At 45.9% G+C, this 27954-nt stretch overlaps 4 protein-coding genes across 8 annotated transcripts; 1 reads left to right on the top strand and 3 right to left on the bottom strand.

Moving 5' to 3' along the window:
* Positions 1-11: 11 nt before the first annotated feature.
* MLLT11 (MLLT11 transcription factor 7 cofactor) lies at positions 12-13202 on the bottom strand. 3 transcript variants are annotated; one of them, XM_007485406.3, is made up of 2 exons: positions 12860-13202; positions 12-1358 (listed from the first exon to the last, which is right to left on the bottom strand). In XM_007485406.3, the coding sequence occupies exon 2, from the start codon at positions 1351-1353 to the stop codon at positions 1078-1080; it is 276 nt and encodes a 91-aa protein (XP_007485468.1). In that variant the 5' UTR covers positions 1354-1358; positions 12860-13202; the 3' UTR covers positions 12-1077. The 3 variants fall into 3 exon arrangements, with proteins under 3 accessions (XP_007485468.1, XP_056675333.1, XP_007485467.1); XM_056819355.1 differs by lacking the exon at positions 12860-13202 and adding an exon at positions 12455-12580; XM_007485405.3 differs by lacking the exon at positions 12860-13202 and adding an exon at positions 5549-5705.
* CDC42SE1 (CDC42 small effector 1) lies at positions 12665-16575 on the top strand. The gene is made up of 4 exons (XM_007485407.3): positions 12665-12797; positions 13252-13362; positions 13960-14048; positions 14404-16575. The coding sequence occupies exons 1-3, from the start codon at positions 12744-12746 to the stop codon at positions 14032-14034; spliced, it is 240 nt and encodes a 79-aa protein (XP_007485469.1). The 5' UTR covers positions 12665-12743; the 3' UTR covers positions 14035-14048; positions 14404-16575.
* C2H1orf56 (chromosome 2 C1orf56 homolog) lies at positions 16513-22771 on the bottom strand. The gene is made up of 2 exons (XM_056819351.1): positions 19216-22771; positions 16513-18005 (listed from the first exon to the last, which is right to left on the bottom strand). Exons 1-2 carry the CDS (start codon positions 21930-21932, stop codon positions 18002-18004), a joined length of 2721 nt encoding a protein of 906 aa, XP_056675329.1. The 5' UTR covers positions 21933-22771; the 3' UTR covers positions 16513-18001.
* BNIPL (BCL2 interacting protein like) lies at positions 22282-27907 on the bottom strand. Of its 3 annotated transcripts, none has more exons than XM_007485399.3 (10): positions 27682-27906; positions 26878-26976; positions 26639-26691; positions 26186-26410; positions 24984-25166; positions 24733-24835; positions 24468-24599; positions 23769-23855; positions 23471-23569; positions 22282-22733 (listed from the first exon to the last, which is right to left on the bottom strand). In XM_007485399.3, exons 1-10 carry the CDS (start codon positions 27711-27713, stop codon positions 22697-22699), a joined length of 1050 nt encoding a protein of 349 aa, XP_007485461.1. In that variant the 5' UTR covers positions 27714-27906; the 3' UTR covers positions 22282-22696. The 3 variants fall into 3 exon arrangements, with proteins under 3 accessions (XP_007485461.1, XP_003340563.1, XP_007485462.1); XM_003340515.4 differs by having other exon boundaries at positions 26627-26691; positions 27682-27902; XM_007485400.3 differs by lacking the exon at positions 23769-23855 and having other exon boundaries at positions 26627-26691; positions 27682-27907.
* Between the last annotated feature and the right edge of the window lie 47 nt (positions 27908-27954).

Genomic DNA, 27954 nt, shown 5'->3' with positions numbered 1-27954 from the left:
GAATCATGAAGTTCAGGTATGAATTAATCAGCTTTATTAGATGTGTGAGGAAATGTCAGCACAAATGGGCAACAATAATGGAGAAAGGATGGAAAATTCTCAAAGATAGTGTGATAAAGTGTCAGGGTGTGAAGAAGGTATCCATCCGCTCATTTTATGCCCTCAAGGTACCTGAAGCATTAGAGACTACTGGTCTGGTAAGTCCACAGGGGTTGAAGCTGGGGTCCATTGAAACTGTATTCACCAGATGGAGCTAAAGACAACAGGCTAAAAACTTGTTTTCCCAACCCTATGGGACTGTCATAAAGTAACAGTTAAAAAGTTTGAGATTTTAGTGTATTTTCTTAGTGAACTTTCTGTAACCCTACCCATGACTTTCAATTAAGAACAAAGCTGAGAAAGAGAAATCTTGAGGAGAAAAGAAAATACTGTAGCATCGTTGAAGGGAGGGAGGGGCTTTAATTTCTGAATTTGCTAAAGTGTTTTCACTTGCTCCTATTTTTCAACATGTATTGCCTTTGGGTTTAAGTCTTCACCCTTGACTTCCCTCTGTGGGAAGAGACTTGGTTACTTTATTGTTTGAAATAGGCTTAACCTTTTTGTGGCATACAATCCCAAATAAAAAACCCAGAATTTTCAGTGGTTGTTGAGAAAGCCACCCTTACCAATTGGCCTAGGAGTAGTGTCAAGAAAGGATTATAGACTATAAAGCCTGTAACAATGAGGTCAGGAATCAGTTTGCCATACCTCTCACTACTGCTCTTTGTTTACAAGTAGGGGTTGGTTTGTGCCTGTCCCCCCCATTCAGACTCGTTTTGGAATTTGGGTACCTAGGACTTTTTGTTTGAAGAATCATACCTCTTCCAAAATGATTTGAAGGACTTGGTAGGGAAGGGGCATAGGTAGGATATGACACAAAGGGAAATAAATAACAATAAATAAATAGCCATTCCATGGCAGATTTTAGCACCACCTCAACACAATGAAGCAAAGAAAGCAGGGCTAAAAAGTGTAGATAGGGAGGAAGGGGCCAAAGAAGAAGAAAATACGGGAATGGTGATGAAGAAGATTTTAGCCTTAAATCAAGTCTAACTCAAAGGAGTTGATGCTGGCAATAGGGGCTCTCCAGAAGTTGAAAGTGCTGAACTCATGGAGGGCATCGCTTTCAGGACCACTCTTCTGATCAGCTCCACTTGGCTCCTCCTTGGTCAGTTTCCCATTGCTGCTGTTTGGGGTCTTATAGATGGCCATGTCCAGCAAACCTAGGCCTTCCAACTCAGACAGGTCCAGTTCAGGGATGGGCATCCTCCAGAAGAGAAAGGAGCTATACTGGCTGCTCACAGGATCCCTCATGGCTCCTTGGGAAGGAATCATCAATTAATACCATATACTGCAGCATACCATATGCTCCTTGACACCTCTGGCCGGTTTTCCTGTCCCTCCTCTGCTCAGAAACATGCAGTAACAGCTCTTGTGCTCCACCCATTCTTTCCAAGATCCCAAGAATGCACTTTAATAATCCTCCCTTCCAAACTTTACCTTTCAATGCTGTCTGTTCGGAGTAAACAATGAGTGAGAAAGGTTTCTATCACATCAATTTAACACTACAATCTGGTCCCTCTATCTAAAAATTCTCTACTTAAAAAAAAAAAAAGAATCCTTACCTTCTGTCTTAGAATCAATATTAAGTATGGATCCTAAGACAGTAAAGTAGTAAAGGCTAAGCAATGGGTGTTAAGTGATTTGTTCAGGATTACACAGCTAGGAAATGTCTGAGATCACACTCAGGTCCTTCCAACTCCAGGCCTGACTCTCTATCCACTGAGTTACCCAGCTACCCCCAAACTCTCCACTTCTGACAGATTGGTGTCACCATTATTCCTCCCATTCCTTACCTTGAACCTTTTGCTCATAATTTATTACTTCCTCCATCTTAACTTATCTACATCCTACCTTCTTTTAAACAAAATAAGACAAAAAAGAAAATATTTTATTCAGGCATTTTGAGAAGTTTTTAATACTTTACTTCCCAGTAATTCTTACTTTTCCCACAGGACCATCCTTTATCTCATAGCTATGGTTTATGTAGTGTTTTAAGGTTTGCAAAGCACATAAAATCATTCTATACATGTTATCTGAATTGATAATAAAAAGCCAAAAATTTAAGCAAAACTGTCCACTACAGTGATCTCCACTATTAGAGCAAGTAACATTCTGCATTGTTAAAGTGTAAGCTATTCTGTACCTGTCCTACCTGTCATTCAAGGGTACTGGAATCATCCAAGATGCTACCTTACACTGCACTCTTCTGTGTGCTCTTGTGTCTATGATATATAACATTCCATTTTGTTACTCCCAATTTTTTATCCTCTTATTGTTTCACAGATAAATTTTTCTCATAACTAGATTGTAAGATCCTTGACGGTAGGAACCATGTTTTAGACAGCTTTCCTTATACAATACTAGCAAGTGTTCAATGAATGATGATGGTTTGGATTAACCAATGCAGGCAAATAAAGCCTTACTTTCTTCCTTTTAAGATTTTGTGTGTTTGTTTGTTTTTAACAAATTATACTCTTTCTTGAAAAGCTTTCTCTTCACTTCTCTACCACTCTGTTTTTTTTCCTAAGATAGAATCAACTCATTCAGGAAATCTTTAATTTTGACTATCTCCATACCTCTCCTTCCAGTATTCCCCCCCCCCAACCCATAAGGAACTGCTATATGAATATAGCATTATTATGGAATATAATGTATAGAGTTAGTTGCATTTCATAGGCCTCGTGTCTTTAAAGTGTTTTTTTAAAAATATATTTCCATTTAGCTCAGATTTTTCTAAGCAAGATACAAATTTCTATTTTCTTCTAACAGATGTTCAGAGTTCTGCAAACAAAGGTTAGTCAATTCTGTTGACTTTTCACATTAAAGGGCTGTACATTGATACCCCATATCTATTAGGCCACAGCTGATTCTTAAATATCTGGAGAGTTATCCAGCTTTGCCTTCAGCTTTTCCCCAGTGTCTTAGTTTTCCTTTTCCATGACTATAGCTAAAGGGAAAAGACTACAAATCCTTGGTAGAAGACTCAATGATTAAATGGAGTTCTCTCCAACCTGATTGAATTGCCATCACTTTCACTCCACTCCCTAGATGAATTCATCCCACCCACTCACTGCGGCTATTTGTGCAAGCCTGGCAACCAAAGAGACTGGAATGGAGATGTTAGGTATGCACTGAAATGTACCAAAATGTACCAGAAAGGAAAAGAAGTCCCCCCCCCCCCAAGAATAAAGGCCCCCTCAGGCTGCAGAAAATACTGCCCTGCAATAGTGGCATCTCTCACCACAATCATTCTGGGCAATAACTCCTTGTCTTAGTCATATATAGTGCCAAATTTCCCTTAAATAGTGTGAAATTTATGGAGTCTTTTAAAGGGAAAGCCCTTTGATAGAATAGAGTTATGGAGGTCTTAGATATAAAAAGGCTGGAAGGAATTTTAAAATGTTAGCTAATCCTTGTTGCTGTTTCTCTTTTTAACCAGGCATGAACTCTAAAATAAACCCTACAAGCTGAGCATTAGTCAGCATGGAAGTTGCTTAGAAGAAAGGGAGGGTGAGGCAGGGAGGACTGGCAAAGCATGGGGAAAGTATGTGGGAAAGGTGAGGTCATCATCCTGGGATATTCAGCTCTGCTCCACCTCAAAAATATTTGCAAAAATATATGTACATGTACAAAGATACTTTGCATATGTTTAATCCTGCAGTCTTAGGGGCTAAGAGACCCTAAGAAATAAACCTAGAAGGCAAAACAGTGGTACCAGCAAATCGCTTTACCTGCAGCACACATTTTCCAAGTGTTGTATTACAATGTTTCTTTGAAGATAGGATTGATAGCTTATACTTTTCTTATATCTCCTACAAAACCTATTACAGTGCTAAGCTAATAAGCTCTTAATACTCATTGATTGGACTTTTAAGATTATGTAAACTCTCAACATACAAACCCTCTGTTAGTTATATCCTCTACATTTGCAAGAACTGTGATTTTTTTATTATTAAAATATTGATATTGGGGAAAATGTAAATGAATGAAAGCAAGAAAGAGACCCTATGAGCTGACTCCATTTTCCATTCCTCTGATGTAAAGGCAACAGAAAAGTCCTTACATAACAGGCAAGGCAGGAAATCTATTTTTTTTTTTTTTGCAATTAAGTCAGGTAAAACATCTTTTTAAAAACATTTGCTTAGGATCAAAATCTAGATATATTATTAACTCAGAGGCTTATACAGAGATAGAAACCCATACACAAAGATTTAAACAAATGGGCAGCTATTTACAACAGAGAAATGAACCAGTTCTACATATATAATTTATCTGAATGATGCTCAGAATGACCTTCATAATGATGGTCTATATTTTAATTCCATTCTAAACAAAATTTCGTAAAAGACTTTCCTTACTCCATTAAACACCCATCTACACTAAGCACTGCATGTCTGCTTGGATAGAAGCAATAGCCTTCATTTTCAATTATCTAGAATTTCAAGCAAAATCATATTTTGCACTCAATTATCTAAATAATTTCATGTGCTGATACAGGCAATAATTATCAGACATGCTGAGAGAAGAGATACAGAAATGCAGAAATACAAAGACTGAGACACACCCATTAGCAGCCACACAAAGACTGGACGCATCACACCTTCCTTCAGACCTTATGTGTATCCTATTTCGTCTCACAGATCTGTGAGGATGTTACTCATGAAGGAAGAGTTATGGAAGTCCCTCCATGATAAATCCCCCATCCTATCCCCAATCCTTTTGGTTGAATCTATCTAATCTTTTCCTCCATTCCCCTAAGATGCAAACATAAAATCCCCCAGAAATAGGCTCAGGTTTTCTTTCTCTTGTATACTGCATTGAATTAAAATAAGATTGTAGGACAGCTCCCCACCACAGAAGGTCTCCCCTTTCCTATTTCTGCCTCTTCTCTATAGAGAAAGGTCAAGGCAAGAGAAGATTGATGTCCAGAGGACTGACCACTATTCCTACACACCTTTCTCTATACATCTTTCCCCGAGGGAACACTGATTACTTGGAGAGACATACTAAAAGGATTTTTTAAGTGGAAAAAACAGAGTATGATAGAGATTTATCAAAAGATTGAAAAATTAATATATCAGCATATAGAGATAAGATATATATTTAACATAAATTCTAGGAATTTATTATTATATTTATTTATTATAGGAATTCTAGGAAAAGAGTATATGTATATCTATAAGCACAAAATAACTAGAAATGATTGGGAAAGATTATCTTAATAATCTATCTTTTAATAGAGCTGAAAACATAGAAATAGCTATGAAAATAAATCCATGAACAAATAGATAGATCAATCAGCTGACCACCTATTCTTGAGAATTCCCATTCTTTTGCCTTTCTGTCCTGCCGGTGAACCTCCTGTCCCACCTATGGTCCATCCCTGCAAAACAGGCTGCTTCTCTCTCTATTCCTCCTAACTACCTTTCCCCTCAGCTCCACTTACCAATCACCAATAGTTAGTGGGTTCCACGAATGTCTCAGGCTTGGGGGAAAAGAAGGTTGCGGTTGAAGCTTTGTCTGCCTTGCTTTCACGCCTCTCTCTCTCTCTGAGTGTGAGTCGCTCTCACTGTCTATTCTGTCTCCCCCTGCAATGCAGCCCCTCCTAAAGGGGCGGAAGGACTCCCCCGCTCCCCTCCCCCTCCCTGCCTGAGCCTCTGACTCTGCTAATTCTCAATGATTCTAGGGCCTGTCTCCTTTAGAGCAAGAAAAAAAGCTAGGCCGACTGGAGGTCCAGTCCCAATGTTAATTAACTCCTATTTCTCCCCGACAGCTGCTAACTATTGGTGCAATGAGTAACCAGTTTCTAATTCTTTGATTTATTTTTAGGTTTATGGGTTAAACTTTCCACATTGCAGCAAGAGAATAGAAGGGAAAAGGGGTGTCCTTCTCTCCCCCAACTTCAAGGAATGTGACTGTGATGTGAAATGGCTTTGAGAATCAGAGAAATCCCTCAGCATCCCCCTGTCCCACAAACCCAAGCTGGGAGGACCATCCAGAAAGAAAGCTCTCTCTCCTTCTTAGGGATGGGCACTGACAAAGCTTGGGGAGAGGTCGGTCTGTGACCCAGGAAGTCTCTGCTGTCACTCCTGTCCAGGCTGGCTGCAGAAAGGGCAGAAATGCTCCTTTTGACCTTCAGGGAAGAGCAAACACCCTAGGTGTGCCTGGGGGGGAGGGGTCACCCCTTTTTGCTCTCCTGGGCAGGAGGGTGCAGCAGGAAGCCCACCCCACAGGCTCCCCAGGGCTTCCACAGCTGGGTGGGCTGCCCCTCATCTCTCAGCCATGCATTCCCCCATCTGTCCAGAGTGGGAGCTGCGGGCCTGGCTGAGGAAAGGCGGATTTCGTAATCGAGTTGCTACCGTTTCCGCCATCAGCCAGCCCCACCTCTCTCCAGGCCCGCCCTCTTGTTCCCCCACACCGCCTAGGAGAGAAAACCTTGAAGTCCCTGACGGGAGGACCCGGAGCTGGAGCCCAGAAGCCCCTCCGCATCACCCCCAAACGTTTCAGGCCCCCGGAAAGGCAGGTCAGAGCGCCAGGGTTGGGCCATCTCTGGTCTTTTGTCCATTCTGGAGGTGGGGGAGGGGGAAGGAGGGCCACCGGATGCTGGTGGAACGAGTCTGAGACTGGATGGATTCGAGAGGGCTGGGGCCGTGGGGGAGGAGGAAACCCCCTTTACTTGGCTCCCCCCAAGAAGGACCCTTCAAACCTAGGTCTAGTGGGTTCCTTACAGGGAGAGCAGCCCAAGGACTAGGGCAGGGTACTCCAGGGAGTCCCAGGCTGAAGAAGTGGGGGTGGGGAGGGCCTCCCCCCAAGCCTAACTAATGCTGAGATTTGGGGGGGGCAGATTGAGACCAGTGGCCTGGCGCGGGAGGCTCCAAAAAGAGCCGAGCAAGGTAAGGGAGCACCCACTGGAGAGGATGATGGTGGACTTCCGCCTACAAGTTCCAAACCACAGGCCAGAGAGAGGCTTACAGAAAAGAGAACCTGGAAGAGGGCTTCTGGGAATGCGGGGGTCGGGGTCAGGAGGGGAGCAAAGGGGGGAGCTTGTGGGATTCCGGGTCTACCCGAGGGAATTCCATAGGAGGCCTGGGTACGATGCCGCCAATGACTCCTAGCCTAGATGCTGGGGGGAAAGAGAAGGGGAGAGGCTGGGTCTTGCTTGAGTCTGTCACTTGACTGAAAATCTGGGGTCCTGTCCCCCTTCCTCAGCCCTTCACTCCTTCCTCTTCCTGGGGCCCTGCCAGGAAGAGGCCAAGGTGCAGTTCCCAGAGCTTCCCGTTTCTCTCCCCCTTTTCCCTTTCTCTTTCTCTCCAGCTGCTTCTTGTGAAGGCTTGTCAGGCAGCGGGAGCAAGCCGGAGGCCGGGGGCTGGGAGGCGGTGGGACCGGGAAAACCGGTTTGGGGCCAGCTAGGACCAGGGTACAGAGCACCTCCTGCTTCCCTCTAGGATTCTTAGCCCGTAAAACCCCAACCCCGGCAAGCCCCGGCTGTGGATCCCAAGGTCGGGGGAGAGTGGAAGGAGAGATCTCCTTGTGTGGGCAGGCCACCCCACTTTCTCCCTTTCTCTGGCCCTGGAAGTCGGGGTGCCCGGCCTGGCTCCCGAGTCCTCTTTGACCTTGAGCACCACAGGCTGCCTTCACGGGCCTTTCACTTCTTCTCTTGGAGAACTAATGAGGAATTGGAGGTCTCCCCGACCATCTGGAAGTTCCCTTCTCCAATGGAGCCCCCATTCTCCTAGCGGGGTGCTCAGCCACTCCCCTTCTCACTCTATATGGATGGGAAATCCTAGAGACTCCGCCTCTGGAGCTCTCCAGCCTTGGGCTCCATTCTCTCTGGAGGCCCACCCTTGGCTCTGCTCTAGCCAACGGCTTCCTTTTCTGCTCTGATGTGGTCCCCCCCCTCATCACCCAGGCCCAACCTCCCCACATCCCCACTTTCACACAAGATGGCCACCTGGCTGGGGGTGCAGGAGGTTTCTCTTTTGAATCTCCGTGGCCCAAAGATTCTCAAGTCTCTGAGAATGGAATTTCCTGGTCACTCAGCATCATTCGCTCGTTGGTGCCAAGTCCCAAACATGCTTTCCCTCCCCCCAGCTCTGGCCAGGTCCCTGGAAGAAGGAACAGAAGGATCCTTGTTCCCTCAGCTGCCACCCCCTTTCTCCCCCCCCTCCCCATCTACCTCAGTCCACTCAGCTTCCCGGGAGAGGCCGGTCTGAACATAGCCTGCCTTGCATGGGGAGGGGGGGGGGGCTTCCTCTGATTCTTCATTGTTTTCTCCATTTCCCCCTTGACCTCTTCCACCCACTGTTACCATTGAGACAATCCCTATGACCGAGTCCCCACCGCATCGCAGGTTCCCCCTCCCTCTCCTTCCCCCAAACCCGAATTTGTCTGTCCTAGCTGATGTCCTTTGTCTGGTCCTTCCTCAGCTTCTCTTTTCTTCTCCCCCCCTCATGTCTCCCTGCTTCCCTAGATGTTTATGTTCCCATTCGAGTTCTGGGCAGGGAGGAGTCTGAGGACAGCCAGGCTAAGGAGAAGGGAAGTCCCTTTGCAGAATAAATAAAATACTCACGCAGAGGCTTTAAGGCCCCAAAGTCCTTTTCTCCTAAACTTGTAATATGTAGGATTGTCCCCGTGTTACAGATCAGGAGGAAGGCTTCGTGAGATGAAGGATTTGCCCACATTTACACATCTAGGCAGTGTGAAAGCCAGAATCCAGATACAAGTCTCTACCAGCTTCTAAACCTTGGGTGTATGAAATTCAAATGCTGATTGTATGGCACAATGACTTGGGCACCGTCGGTACTTAATAAATGCCCCCAATGGAAATAATTGGCAATATCTTTTGGTGAATACACCCATAAAACGGACTTAATTTAGAACCCCGAGGCTCTCCTTCCTTCTTGGCTCTAGATGAGAGCAATGACTTGAGGGGAAATGAGGTGTCACATCTCCTGCCTCTCCACTCTCATCAGTCAGGGCATCCTTTATTGGAGGAATGCCTCCTTTCTCCTCCTTCATCTGTTTGAAATCCACTTGCTCCTTACATCAGAGCTCTCCTGGGCCACTCAAATTCACCTTCTCTGCTAAGGAAAAGGGGGATGATAATACTTATATTCTGTACCTCAAAGGCTGCTCTGAGAAAAAACTTCATTCATTACACAAATGGGCATTATTATCTGTCCTTTGTGCTTAATTCACTCAGTTTCATTCAGTAAGAATTTAGTAATCACCCATGTGCCTGATACTGCTTTTACAGGAGTAATAATTTGTAATTGTAAATAATAATGCACAGGTAGTAAATAGAAACACAGAGCAGTCCACACCTTCAAAGAGCTCACATTCTGGGGAGGAACAGTATGTCATACATAAGCAAATGGGAAATATATGCAGCAAAGAAAATACAAGGTAATTTCGAGGCAGAGATTGGGTATAGACAAACAACAAAGAAAATCAAGAGACTTTTCACGTAGCAAGTAGCACTTGGGATTTCAAGAGAAGGGCACAACAGATTGAGACAGGTGATAGAATAGGGCATACAGGGACCATGTTACCATGTTACAAGGTCAGTTTGACTGGGGAATAGAATCTGAAAAAGAGTCATATGACAGCAGTCTCAATGGAAATATATGTGCAAGTCAGATCGTCTATGCGTCTTTCTCCTCTGTATGGATGTCAGATTGCAAAGGGCTTTCAATGCCAAACAACGAGTTCATATTTTGTTCTAGAGGCAACAGGGAGTCCCTGGAGCATCCAGAGGTCAGTAGTGATTTAGTCACGTTGCATTTTGTGCTAGACTTCTGGATGGAATCTATAGAATCTTGTGTACAGATGGGAGATTACCTTGAGGACAAATACTGTTCTTTTCCCATCTTTGTATCTGCCTTGCCTACCATAGTGCTTGGTATTTAGTAAGTGCTTAGTGAATATGTGAGTTATAATAAATGTTGAATTGCAGTGTCCCACTCTCATGGGTACTGAAGATCTTTAAGCACTTCAAATAGCAATGAGTGTGTCTTTTAGCCTGCTTTTGGCTATTGAGGCTGGTTGAGGTGGTGGTAGAGAAGAGCAGAATAGGTCAAGGCTGGAGAGATGCAAGGGTCTTGTGGGGAATGATGCAGGAGAGGGCAACTAGGTGACTCAATGGATGGATATACCACCAGGCTTGGCCTGGGGAGGTCCTGGGTTCAAATGTGGCTTCAGACACTTCTTAGCTATGTGACTGAACACCAATTGCCTAGCCCTTGCCATTCTTCTGTCTTAGAAGAATGATACTAAGACAGACAGGTAAGTGTTTAAAAAAAAAAAGAATAGGGCATTACATAGTAGGGGATGGGAAGAAGGTTGAGTTTAAAAAGCCTTTTTGGCCTCAGACACTTCTCAGCTGTGTGACCCTGTACAAGTCATTTAACCCCCATTGCCTAGCCCTTACTACTCTCCTGCCTTGGAGCCAATACACAGTATTGATTCCAAGATGGAAGGTAAGAGTTTTTAAAAAAAATAATAATAAAATAAAAAGCCTTTTTGGGAGAGGAGAAACACATAGACAGTATACATATAATTAATACCCAGATGTAGACATATCGTCTATACATGAAATGCAAAACAAAATCAAGCAGGAATAGAGAACAGATACAAAATGTGGATATACACATACACAGAACATCCTGGACTACTTTTTCAAAGTTAGGTAATGGAGGAATTTTGACAAATTTGTCCTGGAGAGGACAAAATGATTATTAATTTCTTTTTTTTTCTTTTAAAATATCTCCCTTTTGTCTTAGAATCAGTATTGGTTCCAAGGCAGAAGAGCAGTAAGAATTTGGCAATTGGGGTTAAGTGACTTGCCCAGGGTCACCCAGTTAGGCAATATCTGAGGCCACATTTGAACCCAGGACCTCCTGTCTCCAAGCCCAGCTCTCTATCCACTGAACCACTTAGCTGCCCCTATTCATTTCATTTTAAAGAACATTTATTATACCCACTACATTCAAGGCATAGGCTCTGGAATACAAAGATGAACCATAAAGTTTTCTTCCCTCAAGGAACTTGAAATCTAAATGAGGGGACATGGTGAGTTAGTATGGCCCAAGACAGAATGTCATGGAACCGAGGAATACTCTGGCCCAAGTACTGGAGGAAGGTCTAAACCAGGAGTGATCACTTTCATCCGAAACAATCAGAGAGGATTTCTCTGGGGCAGGGGAGACCTTCAAGAGAAAGACTAGGAATGAGAAGGGAGTAAATTTTAAACCTGGAGATTGTTCTGCCCTAAGGCAGGAAGATGAAAAGGTACATAATGAGACCAGACAACAGCTAATTAGTAGACCTGTGTTGGCATGGAATGTAGAATGCAAAAACAAAAACAAAAGTATGTGAAATAAGGCAAGAAAGATAGGTTAAAATCAGATTGTAGAGGGCCTTGACTCTCCAGGTGAACTTGTTTTTTATTCTCTGGGTAAGGTGGAAATATCTTAGGTGGAGAAAATGACGGATGAGCAAAGGCAATGAATATGGGAAGAAGTCAAATTTGTCAGCAAGGCTTCTCTAAAGTCTGATGGTGGTCTTTCTTGCTGGAGTCTAAGGCTCTGAGATAGAAAAGGCCTTGTTTGTTTTTATAGAAATTTAAGTGAGGGGGTGAGGTTTTGAGGAGAGACAAGACAGGAGAGAAACGGTTGTCGGTAGGGAAGGAAGCTTGTTGGGGTAGAGGCCCTGTTTGTGAGAAGAAGAAACCACCATTTCCTCTTCACTTCTAAGTGATTATCTGCCCCTCCCCTTCCTCCCCCACCTCAGAGAAAGAGAGAAAGAGAGCTGAAGCTTGCAACACCCCCCCAACCTAGATTAGTTCTGTTCTCCTCTCCCCTTTCTTCCAGGGCCCTAAATCACCTCTCTCTCTAGCTGTCACTTGCTTCTTCCCTTCACCCTTGTAGGATTCCTTCCTTTCCATTGCTTTTACTCCTTTCCCTGAGGGCTATGAAATAGGTAGGTCCAAGAGTAGCAGTGTGGGGATGTGGTAGGGCAGGGGCAGAAGGAGGTTAAGGAGATGCTTTTTTTAAACCCTTACCTTGTCTTAGAACCAAAACTATCTATTGTAAGAAGGAGGTTGAGAAGATGCTTTTTTTAAAAACCCTTACCTTGTCTTAGAACCAATACTATCTATTGTAGGCAGTGGAGTTTAAGGGACTTGCCCAGGGTCACACAGCTAGGAAGTAGGAGAGGCTAGATTTGAACCCAGAGAACTCCCATCTCTGAGCCTGGTTCTCAATCCACTGAGCCACCTAGCTGCCCCCACCCCCCAGAAGATGCTTTTGGCATTGGGTAAGAGAGCCTCTAGGAGAGAGTTATTCTTACTAACCTTGACTTCTTTTTCTTCCAGGTCTTCAAGTTCTGTGCAAGATATACCCTTCTGCCCCATTCGTTCTACACTCCTCTCCTTCCCATTCTCCCATGGTCTGAGGCACTATCTAGTTGAAATTCTTAGGATTCTACCTTCCCAAGTCCATCTGATTCATTCCAGTTGTTTGTCGATGCCCAGAGGAGACTAAGGAGAAAGAGGGGGTCTTCAAGGAAGGAGGACCAAGGGACCAGAACAGGAGCCCTCTGGGGCCTCGGGCAGGGGGACAAAACTGGAACCATCAGGGAACATGAGTGAGTTTTGGCACAAACTGGGCTGCTGTGTGGTGGAGAAACCCCAGCCGGTAAGTCAGATTTTCCTCTTCTCCCTTCCTCATTCCACCCCTGGCACCTAGAGGTAACATACCTCATTCCCTGTGTCTTTTCTGCAAGGATGGTGTCTGATAGGTAGCTAGCACATGATGCAAAGCTGAAAGATTAGCGGTCCCCGATTTTCTCCCACTCTGCTCCTCAATCCTGGGTGAACAGGGAGGGGGCCAGGCTAGGCAACTACTCCCATTGTTCCCTCATCACTGAGAGTGACTTCAGCTAATTCAGCATCTGCCCTATCGACCACTGTCCCAGGTTTCTCTCTTCCATATTACTGTCTACCCAGGACACGGATGCCTCGACAGTTCTTGTACATTTATCTGCTCCTCTCTCTCTCCCTACCTACCCTCCAGATTCTAGGCTCTTGTCCCTCTTCCCCAGCTCTAGGCGACGGTCTTTATTCTTAATCACTCCACCCTTTTCCAGCAGAAGAAGAAGAGAAGGCGGATTGACAGGACCATGATTGGAGAACCAATGAACTTTGTTCATCTAACACACATTGGCTCTGGAGAGATGGGAGCTGGCGATGGACTCTCCATGGTAAATAAGAAAAAAGAGGGAGGTTTGGAATGGGGGCCTAGGCTGGAACTCTTCCCTTGTGCTCATTATTATTATTATATTACTATAATATTGTTATTATGAAGATTATGATTATTATGAAGAAGAATCCCCAGGGTCTATCTCAGAAGCCAAATAAAATGTGTGTTTAAAAAAAAAAAGAGGGGGCAGCTGGGTAGCTCAGTGGATTGAGAGCCAGGCCTAGAGACCGGAGGTCCTGGGTTCAAATTTGGCCTCAGACACTTCGCAGCTGTGTGACCCTGGGCAAGTCACTTAACTCCCATTGCCTAGCCCTTACCACTCTTCTGCCTTGGAGCCAATACACAGTATTGACTCCAAGATGGAAGGTAAGGGTTTAAAAAAAAAAAGATGATATGAGGGATTAAGGCTGCATGCAGGTGGAGGGGAAGGAGATGAGTTCTGGGAAATGACTTCATAGTCAATGAGACCCAGGACCAATTAAATGGCAAGAGAAGCTTGGGGCATCTCCTTTCTAGGTAAAACAACTGTCTATGTGGGGAGTTGAGGCACAGAAGGGTTAGTAGAGTGTCCGATATCTAAAATGACTTTCCCTCATAGACAGGTGCCGTACAAGAGCAAATGAGATCCAAGGGAAACCGGGACAGACCATGGAGCAGCTCCAGGGGCTTATAGCTCTAAGGGAAATGGTGAGTGAGGGAAAAAGAAACCCGGCCCCCATCACTTGCTCTATCCTCTTGCTTTTCAGTCCTGATCTTCTGGGCCAGACTGGAAATGAATAGGAGAGAGGAACAAAAGTGAGGAGAGAGAGAACAGTGATTAAAAGAAATATCTGCAAGTGACAGCAATATGGCAGCAGAAAGAAGCAGAAATTCAGAAAGCAGAATATTCAGAGACGTATAGGTCTTCAATTTAAATATTCATTGAGCTCCTCTAGGTTTAAAATAGCCACAATGACAGTTTGTCCCCGAGTAGCCCCTTCTTCCTTGGTCCTTAATCGAATACTTTTGAGCCTGACAGAAATTCCACTCTTTTCCTACTCAGGTTTTGCCATCTTGGAATTCCCAGTCCTGTGCTCAGCTAAGAAGAAATGCTGTCCCTTCCTGAACCAATGACCCCAGGATCTTCCCCCCTGTCTTCCCTACCTGTCTGTGTCTAGAAGGGCTTGGGAGACTGCACTCCCCACTCTACTACCCTGGTCAAGCCCCTCCTGGAGATGGGGTCAAGGCAGCAGGACTGACCAAATGACCACTGGCTAGCCAGAACTAGCCTTAGCTACCCAACTGACCTGAGATAGGAGCCCTTATACCTTCTCCCACTCCTGGGAGGAACCAAGGGTAAAGTCTAGGTTCCTTAATGATGGTCTGGGCACTGGGCTGCTCTTTAACTTGGACCCCTAACTTAGGAATTGTCTTCATGGGGTAGATGAGGTTGCATTGCCAAAGCTGAACCTGGCTTTGTTGATTGCTACCTACCTCCACATCCTCTCCAGCTCCCTTCCTGAACTGAACTAAAGAAAATTTCAGTCAAGGGACTGGGGAGATCACAACCACCTACTTCTCTCATTTTCCCTCTTTGGACTCCAACTCCTCAGCTCACAGCATTTCAGCATCTGTCTCTGAATACCTAGGGCCTCTAATAGACCTTTAACCCTGGTTTCTGTAGCATTAGTATCTCCCCACCAATTATCTCTTCTCCCCCTCCCCCAACCTTTTTTAAATTAAAATGTTAATTTAAGACCAGTTCTGTTAATTACTCCCCATCTATGCCAGGAACCTTCGCAATCCCCATTACGTCTACGTTGGGGTTGGGAATTGGGAGAAACCACCTATGTGCTAGACATTTTTCCCTCTGTCAAATCCTCAGGATCATTTACCTCCCCTGCTGGCACAGGTGAGGAAGAGAATGGCAAAGGAGGTGGGACCTGGGACCACAGAGGGAAGTTATACCTCAGGGAGAACCTCCTGACCATCCTGGGAGAGAGAGAGAGAGAGAGAGAGATTGAGAGAGAGAGGGTGCTCCTTTGAATTTGTAGGGACAAAGCTCGCTACAAATGTGGTTGGTTGGGAGCAGGGTTCTGCTTGGAGTTAAATCTGACTAGATTTGAGGTTTGAGGATGTGTTTTTCTTCCCAAGTGATTTTCTTCCTCAAGTTCTGGCCCCTCTTAGAGTCTCTACAGCTGGGCTGTGGATAGATTTAGGATCCCTCGTAGCCAAGGTTAGCAAGATTCTACACCTTTCCAAGCCATGCAACTTTATTTTACTATATATGTGTGTCTAATGTTTCTGTGATAGGTGTATGTGTGTGTGGTAGTCATTCTTGCTAATTGGAAGAGAGGTCCCATAGGGCCAAGACCTTAGTGGAGTACTGGGATGGGAAGGGTCAATGCAGTAACGAAATCTCCATATGTTTCTCTCATTTTGTGCAATACCAGACCCAGGTAAGGCTTGGGAGGAATTCTGAGAACCCCCCTGCCTGACTAAAGGGGCCAGTGTTGTGTGAAAGAACAAAGTGATGGGTGTCTCCATACCTCCAATCATTCTCTGGTATTTCTGCTTTATTTCCTTTCTAAAAGGGTAGAGAACAAGACTGAGTAAGGCATAAGAAGCCAAACCCAACACCCTGCCCTCCTCCCAACCAAGGAAAGTAGGCAATGAGGTCTCTTCAGGCACCAAAGTGAAGAACTCTGAGATCGTGCTTCCTCTGTCTTCTAAGTGCTTTGCCTCTGTATATACTATCTAGGGGCCCTTGATTTTTCAAAACAGCTATTCCTGCTTTTTTAAAAGATCTCTTTAGATCTGTGGTGGATATGGCACAATACACTTGGCTCATCTTTCTGGTTGTTTTCAGGACTAGCCTAGATTCCTGTCTGGAAAGCTGAGTGCAAACTAGGAATCTCTGCCTGGAAAGTGAACTTGGTTATGGAAGGTTTGAGGTACTGTCTAGTCAGTTTGATCTGTGAACGCTGTTGGGTTTTATCTCTAGTCTTGGGCCACACTCCTTTTTTTCTTTCCTTTTCAGCTCTCTTACCACTGGCCTTCCCTTTATGGAACTCACTTGATGTTACTTATGCCTCCCCCATCACTTCTACCAACTTCCAAAAGTGATTGGGGTGGGTTTGAGAGTCTTAATTTATCAAAAAAACAAAAAACAAAAAAAAACTGCCAGACTTTATTAAATACATTTTTTCAAATAAAAAAAAATTCTCCAGCAAAATGTTTCAGATGGATTTTTATAGGGGATTGGTCTATGGGGGTGGGGGGTTGGGGAGGGAATGTTGTATCTGGGTGGGTGGGATTAGGAGGCTCTTCTTGGAGTATACTTAGGGTAAGGAACAAGTCAAATTGGGCACCTCCTATCTTAGAGAAGGGCTAGACAGAATGGAGTCAGAGGAAAGGATGGCCATGATTCCTTGACTCTCCTATTCTCTACTTTTTTCCCTTTGATTTTAGATTGAACTAGATTCTGATAATTAAAAAACTAGCTTGAAAATGAGAAGATTTATTCTTACTAATGCATTATTTAATTTCTGATAGAGCTCTGTAATATATTTTCCAAGCCTTTCCCCCCATTCTTTTGTCCTGATAATCCTAGGAATGCTCTCACATTCCCTGTCCCAGAGCAGCTTCTAAAATTGAGGTAATTAAAACCTAGAATATAAAAAGGCATATTCCTTTATATCCCTACTCAACTTTCTCTAGATATCTATTAATTCAACTTTTCTAAAATTTCATTCACTTCTTTCTTATTTTTTGGTTAGATTTATCTAGTTCTGATAGCAGAAGGTTGAGATCCTCCACTAGTATAGTTTTACTATCTATTCCCTCTGTAAGCCTCTTTAGTTTATGACTGAAAATATAAATTTCATCTTGTCTAGTAAACAAAAACTCATTTTGGCCAAATATGTCCTGGGTGGGGATGGAGGAAATGTTGGTGTCCCCTAAAGGATGAGCAGGGGGAAAGTCAGTCTTGGCTAGACCTAACTTGATTTCTTAATCTAGATCAGCAGGGATGTTGGAATTCTATGATAGGCATGTGATTTTCTCCCATCATCATGAGGGGATCTGGGAGGGCCTGGAAAAGATTAACTTTCTCATTAGATATCCACCAGAGATGTCCTAGTGGCTGTGTAGGGGAGGGCTGAATAATGAGCTCCCAAAATTATATTTAATGACTTGGGATGCTGAATGAATTTGATCACTGAGAGAGATCATGAACTAATTCATTTATTGGTTATTGCTAGCCTGACCAAGAAATGAATTTTTTCTACCCAGAACCTAGTCTGTCAGAATTTTTACTCATTGCAGAAAAAAGGGAGAAAATAAGTAACATTATTTCATTCCATAAGGAATAACTTGGGAGTAGGAAGCAGGGGATAAGAAGCTACAGAAATTCTTGATTCTTTTCTAGGAAAGTATGTCTCTGTCCTCTTCTAGACCCAACCACCCTTTCAATGAGATAAAAAAATTAAAAGTTGTTTTGTTTTGTTTTGTTTTTATGAACAGACTTTACTGCTTTATGAAAGTTGTCTATAGGATGTGGAAAGTTAGAGGTAGAAAGGACAAAGAGATTAGAATGCTGACACCCCTTCCTCATCCTCTGGGGCTGGACATGGGGTGGCCATCACTTCTGATTTTTCTCTTTATCTAAGGTAGGGAAGAAAAAAGGGGAAATTACAAACACATTTGTATATTATCCCTTTGCCCCTGATTTTCCTCCACTCACCATCCTATTGATGCTGCCCCTCCTTATCATAGCAATACCCACAACCATCTTACAAAATAAAGTCTTGGGCTTAAGTAGTGGGGGAAATACAAGACTTTGAGACTTTCCAACTTTCCTAGAATATGAGAGTACTTGCTCATTTTATGCATTAATCTGTACTCTTGTTGGATTTTGATATATAAAGAGACCCACCAAGGGGGAAATAGAAACTTGACAGTGACACCAGATTATATCCCCATTTGCCTGGTTCTATTCCTATGGAAAATCATCTGATGTGTCAATTAAAGTAACTATACTAGATGGTATAAAGTAAATCATTGCCCAATCAATAGGTGCTGTCTAAGCTGCCCTAGCCAATTGCTAGCCATTGACCAATGCCTACTGATAAATCATCAATTCATCCACATCTAATAATTATCAGTGTTATTAAAGATCAGTCTGTTCAATGATTGCTCTATACAGTCCCAGAAATTGTGGATAATCAAGATGATGACCAACCAAGATTGGTCAAAGACCACTTAATAATTTGGTCAGAAATTATTGTTATTGGAAGTTATTGGTTAAGAAAATAAAATTTAAAAATTATTAGTTGGTATCTAATTAATCTTTCTTTCTTTCTTTCTTTCTTTCTTTCTTTCTTTCTTTCTTTCTTTCTTTCTTTCTTTCTTTCTTTCTTTCTTTCTTTCTTTCTTTCTTTCTTTCTTTCTTTCTCTTTCTTTCTTTCTTTCTTTCTTTTTCTTTTCCCCTTACCCTTTGTCTTAGAATTCATACAGAGAATTGGTTCCAAGGGAGAAGGGCATTAAGGGCTAGGCAATGGAAGTTACGTGACTGACCCCTGGTTCACACAGGACAGATTTGAGTCCAGGACCTCCAATCTCTAGGCCTGGCTCTCTATCCACTGAACCACCTAGCTATCCCTTTTGTTGATTTCAAGGGCTCTCTGGCACATGATGCTAAATCAACTACCAATTTAAAAAAAGCAAACCCTCACAATAACCAGGGATCAGATAATATCTAAGGCTAAATCATTAGAGTAGGAGCTGTCTTCTCTGTTTGCATCCCCAGTGCTTGGTGTGTATTAAGTACTTTAAGAGTAAATGCCTCATTCGTTCCTTCTTCCCTGATACTCACCCTTTTCTGGTCACTAGGGTCTGCAGTCCTACCCAAACTTCTTCCAGCCCCTCTCGGACTTGCTTCCAAAATGCTGTGTCATTCACAGCGTTCTCCTGCCTCTCCACTGGAGACAGGGAATCGTGGTACTTGCAGGCAGTAGAGGAGGAGGGGCATGGGGGGTTGTCTAAGGGGCATTCTTTCTTCTCTTGGCTACAGCCACATCGGGCATAGGTGCAGGGCAGGCTCTGGGTGTGCAGGCGGCCTAGGGCTCCAGATCGGAGATGTCCAGTGAAACCCAAAATCTTTCCGCCCCGTACACGGGTCATGGTACCCTCGGTGCAGTGACACTGCCACGGCCCCCAGGTGAGCAGTGTTAGCTGCATGTGTCGAGGCAGAGTGGGAGCCAGAGCCGTCCTTGGGCTGGAAAGCTGTTCTGGGGAAGGTGGTGGTGGCTCAAGGGCCTTAAGCCCCAGGCGGCGGTAAAGTAGTAAGTTCTTATTCCTAGGCCCAGGGTCTAGACTCATCCTTGCCTGCTGTGCTGGCTTCTGTACATGCTTCTTCTTCTGTACCTTATGATGCTGCTCCTGCTTCTCTTCCTCTTGCTCCTTAATCTGCTCTTGCTTCTGCTTCTGAATATGAGGCTGTGCCTGATGCTCCTGCTCCTCCTGCTCCTGCTCCTCCTGCTCCTCCTGCTCCTCCTGCTCCTCCTGCTCCTCCTGCTCTGGAATGTGCTCCAGCGCCCGAATCTGAATCTGAGGCTGTGCCTGTTCCTTCTGCTCCTGCTCTTCCTGCTCCTGCTTCTCAAGCTGCCCCAGCGCTGGAAGCTGAGCCTGTTCCTGCTGCTCCTGCTCCTGCTCCTCAGTCTGTCCCTCCTCCTGCTCCTCAGTCTGCTCCTCCTCTTGCTCCTCAGTCTGCTCCTCCTCAGTCTGCTCCTCAGTCTGCTCCTCCTTCTCTTGCTCCTCAGTCTGCTCCTCCTCTTGCTCCTCAGTCTGCTCCTCCTCAGTCTGCTCCTCAGTCTGCTCCTCCTTCTCTTGCTCCTCAGTCTGCTCCTCCTCTTGCTCCTCAGTCTGCTCCTCCTCAGTCTGCTCCTCAGTCTGCTCCTCCTTCTCTTGCTCCTCAGTCTGCTCCTCCTCTTGCTCCTCAGTCAGCTCTTCCTCCTCCTCAGTCTGCCCCAGCGCTGGAAACTGAGGCTGTGCCCTAGCCTGCTGCTCTTGCTTCTCCGTCTGCTCCTGCTTCTGCATCGGCCCCAGCGCTGGAAGCTGAGGATGTGCCTGCTCATGCTCCTCCGTCTGCTTCTGCTCCTGCTCCTCGGTCTGCTCCTGCTCCTCGGTCTGCTCCTGCTCCTCGGTCTGCTCCTGCTCCTCGGTCTGCTCCTGCTCCTCGGTCTGCTCCTGCTCCTCCTGCTCCTCCGTCTGCTCCTGCTCCTCCTGCTCCTCCGTCTGCTCCTGCTCCTCCTGCTCCTCCGTCGGCTCCTGCTCCTGCTCCTTCTGCTCCTCCGTCTGCTCCTGCTCCTCCTGCTCCTCGGTCTGCTCCTGCTCCTCCGTCTGCTCCTGTTCCTCCGTCTGCTCCTGCTCCTCCATCTGCTCTTGCACCTCCGACCGCCCCAGCGCTGGAAGCTGAGGCTGTGTCTGTTCTTGCTCCTCCTGCTCCTCAGTCTCCTCCTGCTCCTCAGTTTCCTCCGGCTTCTGAATCTGAGGCTGCACCCGCACCTGCTTCTGAATCTGTCCCAGCGCTGGAAACTGAGGCGCTGTCTGTTCCTGCTCCTCCGTCAGCTCCTGCTCCTCCTGCTTCTCCCTCACCTGCTTCTGAAGCCGAGGCTGCACCCGCACCTGCTTCTGAATCTGCCCCAGCGCTCTATGCAGAGGCTGTGCTTGTTCCTCAGTCTGTTCCTCCTGCTCCTCAGTCTCCTCCTGCTTCTCCTCCTCGGGCTTCTGAATCTGAGGCTGCACCCGCACTTGCTTCTGAATCTGCCCCAGCGCTGGAAGCTGAAGCTCTGCCTGTTCCTGCTCCTCAGCCTGCTCCTGCTCCTCAGCCTGCTCCTGCTCCTCAGCCTGCCCCTCAGTCTGCTCCTTCTCCATCTGTTCCTGCTGTGCCTGCACTTGCTGCTGCTCCTCTTCCTCCCAGTGCCTTTGGCCGTCTCCCTCTCGTCCTTGCCTCTGTTCCTCAAACTCCTTTTCCTGCTCTTGCTGCCTTTCCTCCTCTATTTCCTGCATCTGGCCTTGCTCTTGGTTCTGTTCCTGCTCCACTCCCTGCCCTTGATCCTGATCCCGTTCTGAGTCTTCAGAATACTGCTTTAGCTGCTCCATCTGGTCAAGGTCTTGCTGCTGGTCCTCGTTCTCCTCCTGCTCTAGATCATCGTCACTTTCTTGGTCTCCCTTCTGCTCCTCAGGCTGCTGGTCCTCATCCTGACCCTGAACTTCCCTGTTCCCAGGTACTGAGGCCACGGAGGCGGACAGGAGCTCGGCAGCAGCTGGGGCAGCCAGTTTATCAGCTTCGGCCGAGTAGTCTTCCTCCCCTTCCGGCGTATTTACCATTTTCCTAACCAAATCATATTCATCCCTTTTCACGCTGTTGGGCCAGACCTTGTTCAGGATCCCCGCTGGGACGGTGTCCCCTTCGCTGCCACCAGCCCAACCTGCTTTGGCCTGGCTCCCGACAATGGCCCTGGCTGCCACCTCCCGGGCCCCTAGGATCAACCAGAGGGCCCACAGCAGTGCTCCGCCCGTGGGGATCATAGGGAGAACGGGCTTAAAGGCGCCTTGGCGGTGAAGAAATGGGAGAAGAGGGGAGGGGCAGGGGTTCAGCTTCTTTCTCCCTCCTTCCCTTTTCGATCCCGACTCCCGGGTTCGTTTAAACTGAGGGGAGGGGGATATGGGCTCCTTCCGCACCTCGTGACACTTCCCCTGAGGCGTTGCTGGGAAACCTAGAACGTCCACTCCCCACTCTCTTTGTCTCTACTTCCCCTGCTCCAGGGTGTCCCTTCCCCACAAGACACACAATGAAGCTAGGGCCAAGTGGGCAAAGAGATTGGGACTGTCATTGGGATGGGAACGGGGCAGATTCCCTTCACAAAACTGAGTCCTCTCTCGTAACTGGATTTATTAAACTGCAATTGAATATCTGAATCTGTTGAAGAGGAAGAAAAGAGACACGCAGGTACGGGTGCGAGACCGGACAGAAGGGCAGGTGTCAGAGCCTAATCCGCAGTCTCCGGGCACTGAAGTCCAAACCTGCTCTTGGAGCGCAGCCTTGGGCTTCCATGGAAAGAGGCGAGTGGCGGGCGGCGAGCTCTTTGGAATTTAGGCTTCCCAGGATCCCAGAACTTGGCTAGGTGAGACTATGACTAGAATGGGATAACACTTTGATCAGCCGGAAAGCAACCCCTGGAAAGGGTCAGTGCCAGTGGGTTAAGGGAGAGTGACAGAGACACACACACAGAGTGCCCAAACTCTGGAGGTCCGGCATCTTTCCTTGATTCCAGGGCCCTTCGCCATCCGTGTTAGGTCCCTCCAGAGCCATGCAGATCTTTGTCCAGCCTGAGTGTAGGGAGAGGAAAAAGGACAGAGGATAGATCCGGATGTCTGGGTCGCTTCTAATGGGTAATCTCTATTTCTGAACATCATGTCCCTCCTCAATAAAGAGAAGGTCTTTGAGATTGTTTCCAGTTGCTAATCTGTGATCCCATGATCTTTGTCCTTCCCCTCCTTCCAAACTCACCTCAAGAGGGCAGCTGGGTAGCTCATGGATTGAGAACCAGCCCAGAAATTGGATGTCCTGGGTTCAAATGTGACCTCAGACACTTAACCCCTTTTACCTAGCCTTTACCTCTCTTCTGCCTTAGAACCAATACCCAGTAATGATTCTAAGACAGAAGGTAAGGGGTTAAAAAAAAGAACTAAACTCACCTCAAAAGAACCTTCTCTTTTAACCCTCCTACTGATCACTCTTGTTTTTGCCTCCCTGGGATTTTACCCAGCCTGAGCCCAACATGCCCAGATACAGAGAATTCCCAAGTCAGTTTGTTACCAGTGCTGCATCTCCCAAATTAAGTGTTTTTATCTTATTTTATTTTTCATTTTTTACCAATTGCATGTCATAGCAAATTTCCCCACAAGTCTTCCTAAGTAATGATAGAACTTCTCTCTCCCAATTAAGCTTTATAAGAGTAAATTTCTGAAGATAACTAGGTCTTTTATTTCTTTATCTGTCCACATGATTCTGCTTGGCTACTCCTTGGCTCTCTCCCATCCCATGAATCCCTCCCAGAACTCACTGTCTGACAGCATCCGGGATATGGATGTGTTCCAAGGAGACGAGTTGGGCTAGCTCCTCTAGACTGTCCAGAAAACGGACCTTTCTGCTAAACTTGGAACTCAGGAGAGAAGAAAGGTCATGCGTATTTAAGACTGGAGAAGCTGCTCTTTTAGATCTTCACAGAAGACAAGGGGAAGCAGTGGCTCGTTGGGGCAGGGAAGTGTGGTCAGAGCCAGAAAGGGTGAGGGGAAGGTTGGAAGAGAGAGAGGGGCTGTGGATTTGAGGAGCAGGATGTCTGAATCCCCAGGGGTAAATACCTGATAAAAGGCCGCAGCATCACCAGAAATGCCTTCACATACCATGTGGCATGTACAACTACCAGGGCACGAAGGTTTTTTCGGAGACTGAAGCAAAGAGTATGGCATCATCACCTTCTTCTTAATTTTTACCCCAAACCCAAATGGAGGTCTCTTCTGTATCTTCTTAATAAACCCACCCCCCCTTAATTACTATTCATTTCCAGTACTCCATTAGGAATTTCCTTGTGAGGTCTAATCTTCATCCTTCTAGCTGCCATCTGAGGCCCTTATTTCCCTTTCTGTCTCCTGTGCCCTCCTCATTCCGAAGAAATTCATGAAATGCCTTTTGTCCCCAACCTATGCTTGCTTTTTTCTGGATTCTATCTGTAGTCTCCTAGTTTGTTCCTTGTTCTTATGTTTTCCTTGTTCCCCCTTTTTACTACACAAAGGAAAAAAAACTGTACAAGAACTCCAGGTGGCATGTATTTAGTGACAGAAGAGAATAAGAAGCGTTGAGAAGAAAAGGAAACATGGGCCTGGAGGGCAGGGAGAAGGAAAGAATATGAGCATAACGATATTTGGGGAAGGGGAAGGAAGGAAAGAGGTAAGTATGGAGGAAGATCAAGAGGAGACTGAGGAAGGAGAAAGGAACGAGACCAGAGAAGAAAGGAGAGGGTGAGAGAAGCCAATAATAACAGTCTTTGCCAGGTCTCTCACCGACGGTCCAGGGTACGGTAACATTGTCGGATCCAACTCAGAGGGGGTACCTGGGCCCGGTTTGTTCCTCCACTCAGGTGGACAAGCAGGTAATTCTCAGCTACAAGTAGTTCTAGAGTCCCCACCATGTATCTGGGGGGTGGGTGAATGAGAATGAAAGGCAGAGGGTGGGATGAAGTTAATCACTGACTATGGAATAGGTCTTTCTGATTTCTCTCCCTCCTTCAGTCCACTCTCCCTACTGTATTTCTGGTTCCCTCCTCACCTAAATAAGTGCTCCATGATATAACTGTAGTCAGGGACGTTGCTTCTGGGTAGGTAGCAGGAAGCAAAAAGGATAACAGCATTGAGGCCATCACCATGGTAACCTGGGGAGGCCAAGATTTTGGGTCAGGAATCGGGGAAGTGGAGAGAAGTGGCTTGAGAGCCCACAGGGAAAGGCATGGGGATTTAGGAAGTGAGGTTTAGGTGATGGGGACTGAAACCTAACTCCTGTATTCATCTGTCTTCCATTACCTCCATGAGACAGGACCTTTTTATAGGGTTCAATGACCGTCATATCCACTCGAAGCTCCCGATGCCCCATTCGGAACACTTTCCAGCGGTGACCATTCTCCCCAGCCACATCCCACACACAACCCTGGCCCAGTCTTTCAGCTGCTTCACTTGCCCCTAGGCCATCTCTTTGGGGAAGATCATCTAAAAGGACAGGAATAGTTTATATGAATTCACAGCCCACCACTCATGGAAGCACTGTATGCTGTAAGACCATAACCACTGGAACTACATTCCCATGCCTCTATTCCTGAACTGTTGATGAATAGTCAGGGCTGTATCCACCGTGGGGACAGCTGGTGGCCTTGCTCCATTTGGGGACACTTGGGCCCCAAGGGAAAGTCCTTTCCAGCTCCCAGTTGATTTTTACATGTCCACTACTTTTATAGCCCCTTCGACGTAAAGTCTTGCTATTTAGAAACATATACGTACATATATGTATATAGTATGTATGTACGTATACAAATATTCATGTTATGTGTATTATTACACACATACACACACACTCTCTGAGCCCTACCTATTGCCTTATTAGCCCCATTCTTGCACTGACCTCCCACTTTCACCTTTGTTTTCAGGATCATAAGGATCAAGGGCTTTGGAGTTAGAAGAGCCAGTAAAGATTATCTAGTTCCATCCCCTCATCCCTTAGCAGAACCAGGCCTGAGGTCTCCTGATTCCAAACCCAGTATACAATTTTTATTAAACAATGCTTCCTCTCACTGGCAAGGGAATCTTCACCAGCCCCCCTTGGTAGCCTATAGTTCACAGAATTTAAGAGGGAAGGAACCATAGGAGCTATCTAGTCCAATTCCCCCCCCTCAAGAAAAATCCCCCTCTAGAACCTACTTGACAAGTTCATACAGTCTTTGCTTGAAAACTACCAATAAGGGTGGACCAAGGACTTTACTGGGGTCCATTTCATTTGGAAAATTCATGAACCCCATTCTTAGTCTCATTTAGCCTTAGATCAATCCTATTAGCTCCCATTAACTTTACATTGTTATCTCTCAGCTTCCCTAACTCTGCTCCTTACAAACTTTGTAACCCCCTCATTGGCTCTTCATCCTGGTTAATCGTCCCTCCTAATCTGTCTCCCACTTTACTGGGCCCACTCCATTTCCCATCCGCAGTTATTCTTAGTTCTTAGCCTTAGCTCCTACCTTCCCATTCAAATTCATGGCCACTGTCCAGCTGTTCTGAGTCTGAGGGTGTCTCCAAACCATCCACCTCTATGTCAGAGCTACCATTTGGGGAAGAAGGCGTGGAGTGGGCAGGAGAGGCTTCTTTGTCACCTTTGTCCTCCCCCAAACTCAGCTGAAGCTCTGGGGCTGAAAGACGCTTCCGCATGTGACGCTTGCCACATAGTGCTAAAGTGCCTAAGGGACCTGGGGTGACAAGGAGAAGAGAGCTGAAGAGAAGGTAAATTAAACAGCCTGACAATGGAGGAGTTAGCTTTCTGTAAGCAAGGGGGAAGGAGGAGTGTGGAATTGACAGGAGGGATGTGAGAGAAGGGAAACTGGGCAAGTGTTGATGGGAAAAGGGTGGAACATCCTCCCCATGGTAAAAACCAGGGCTTGGTACCCAGCTCTGACCTTACTCACCCATCTGGGTACCTTCTCTAAGGTCCTCTGGATCTTCAGAGGAATTGGACTCCTCAGGGAGCAGTCTGGGATGTGGGGAATGAATTAGATGAAGGGAGCAAGAAGAAATGGGGAATCGGGGGTGCTAACAGTTATGTTCTTCCCACCATGATTTTACCCCTTCCGTCTCCCCACCAAACACGCCCAGGGCTTCTTGATCTCCTATTCCTATACCCTCCAACCCCACTTTCTTTTCACCACTGTCCTCTCACCGGGGGAACTCTTCATCCTGCCACTCTTCCTTCAATTCCACATCCCTAAATCTCAGTGAGGGTCCTGGCTCTGCTGCTTCCACATTCTCTCTAGAACCACTGCCAAGGTACAAAGGAATTGAGAGGTAATTAGTTGGGCAGCATTACTCTTGGGAATAATAGGAGGAAACAAGAGGGCACAGAACAAACGGCAGACCTGAAAGAGAATCCAGCAAGATGATTTTCCCAAACCTCTATTTTTTGGTTTGGGGGACAAGTGGGATGGATATGACTTGAATATCTTACACTTTTCTAGTTCAGTTTACCCACTGGCAAAGCTATGTTTAAGAGGTAGCCTACATTGCAACTGGCCTGAATTCAGGACAGACCTACCCAGTTGTTACTTTCCAGTTCAGGAAGATGACAACCTGTCAGGCCTGCCTTTCCCCAACCTTTTGTGGGGTGGGGCCAGGGGAAATCAAGACATAGGTGAACATCGGCTAGGGATAGAACAGTCAAGAAGGTCCTAGTCCTTGTTTTGGAAAGTGTGGATTAGAACTGAAAGCATGGATAGAGTTATATTCTCCTGTTTTGCCCAAAGAGCTCTTTTGAGGTCCTTTCTATCTATCAGCTTCCATTCTTCTTACTTAAAATGATTCTTATTTTCTCTCAAAAGTAATGACTGTGTCCCATCTCCTCTATGGAACCACCCAGAGTTTTGGCTTAGGAGTCAAATTAGTGGGACTCAAGGGGATGACCCCACAAGACTAATGACAACAGTTTTTCAAGAGTCAGCCAGGTGAGAGGGGCAGGCTCAGCACTTACCCAAGATTCTTTGATTCCTGTAAAGTTCCCATCTTCACAAGTTTCTCTGTTCTCTAAACATGTAGGATGTGTGTGGGAAGTTCCCCCATCCCCTAATACCTCTCCTCTGTTGTGCTGCTGTCTCAGTGACTGCTTGTATGGCCTCTGAAGGAGGAGGTAGAGAGGGAAATGAACTCATCTTCAAACAGGTTTTGCCACCTCCCCTCCCAGGGAGGCTCTCCCAAAGAAAATCCACCTCTTTATGCAGGGGTGTGGGGACTGGGTGGGCGGGAA

Source organism: Monodelphis domestica, chromosome 2 (genome assembly GCF_027887165.1).
Source record: "Monodelphis domestica isolate mMonDom1 chromosome 2, mMonDom1.pri, whole genome shotgun sequence".
NCBI lineage: Eukaryota > Metazoa > Chordata > Mammalia > Didelphimorphia > Didelphidae > Monodelphis > Monodelphis domestica.
Note: the sequence above shows the minus strand (reverse complement) of the source record. Positions and strands in the feature narration are given on the sequence as shown.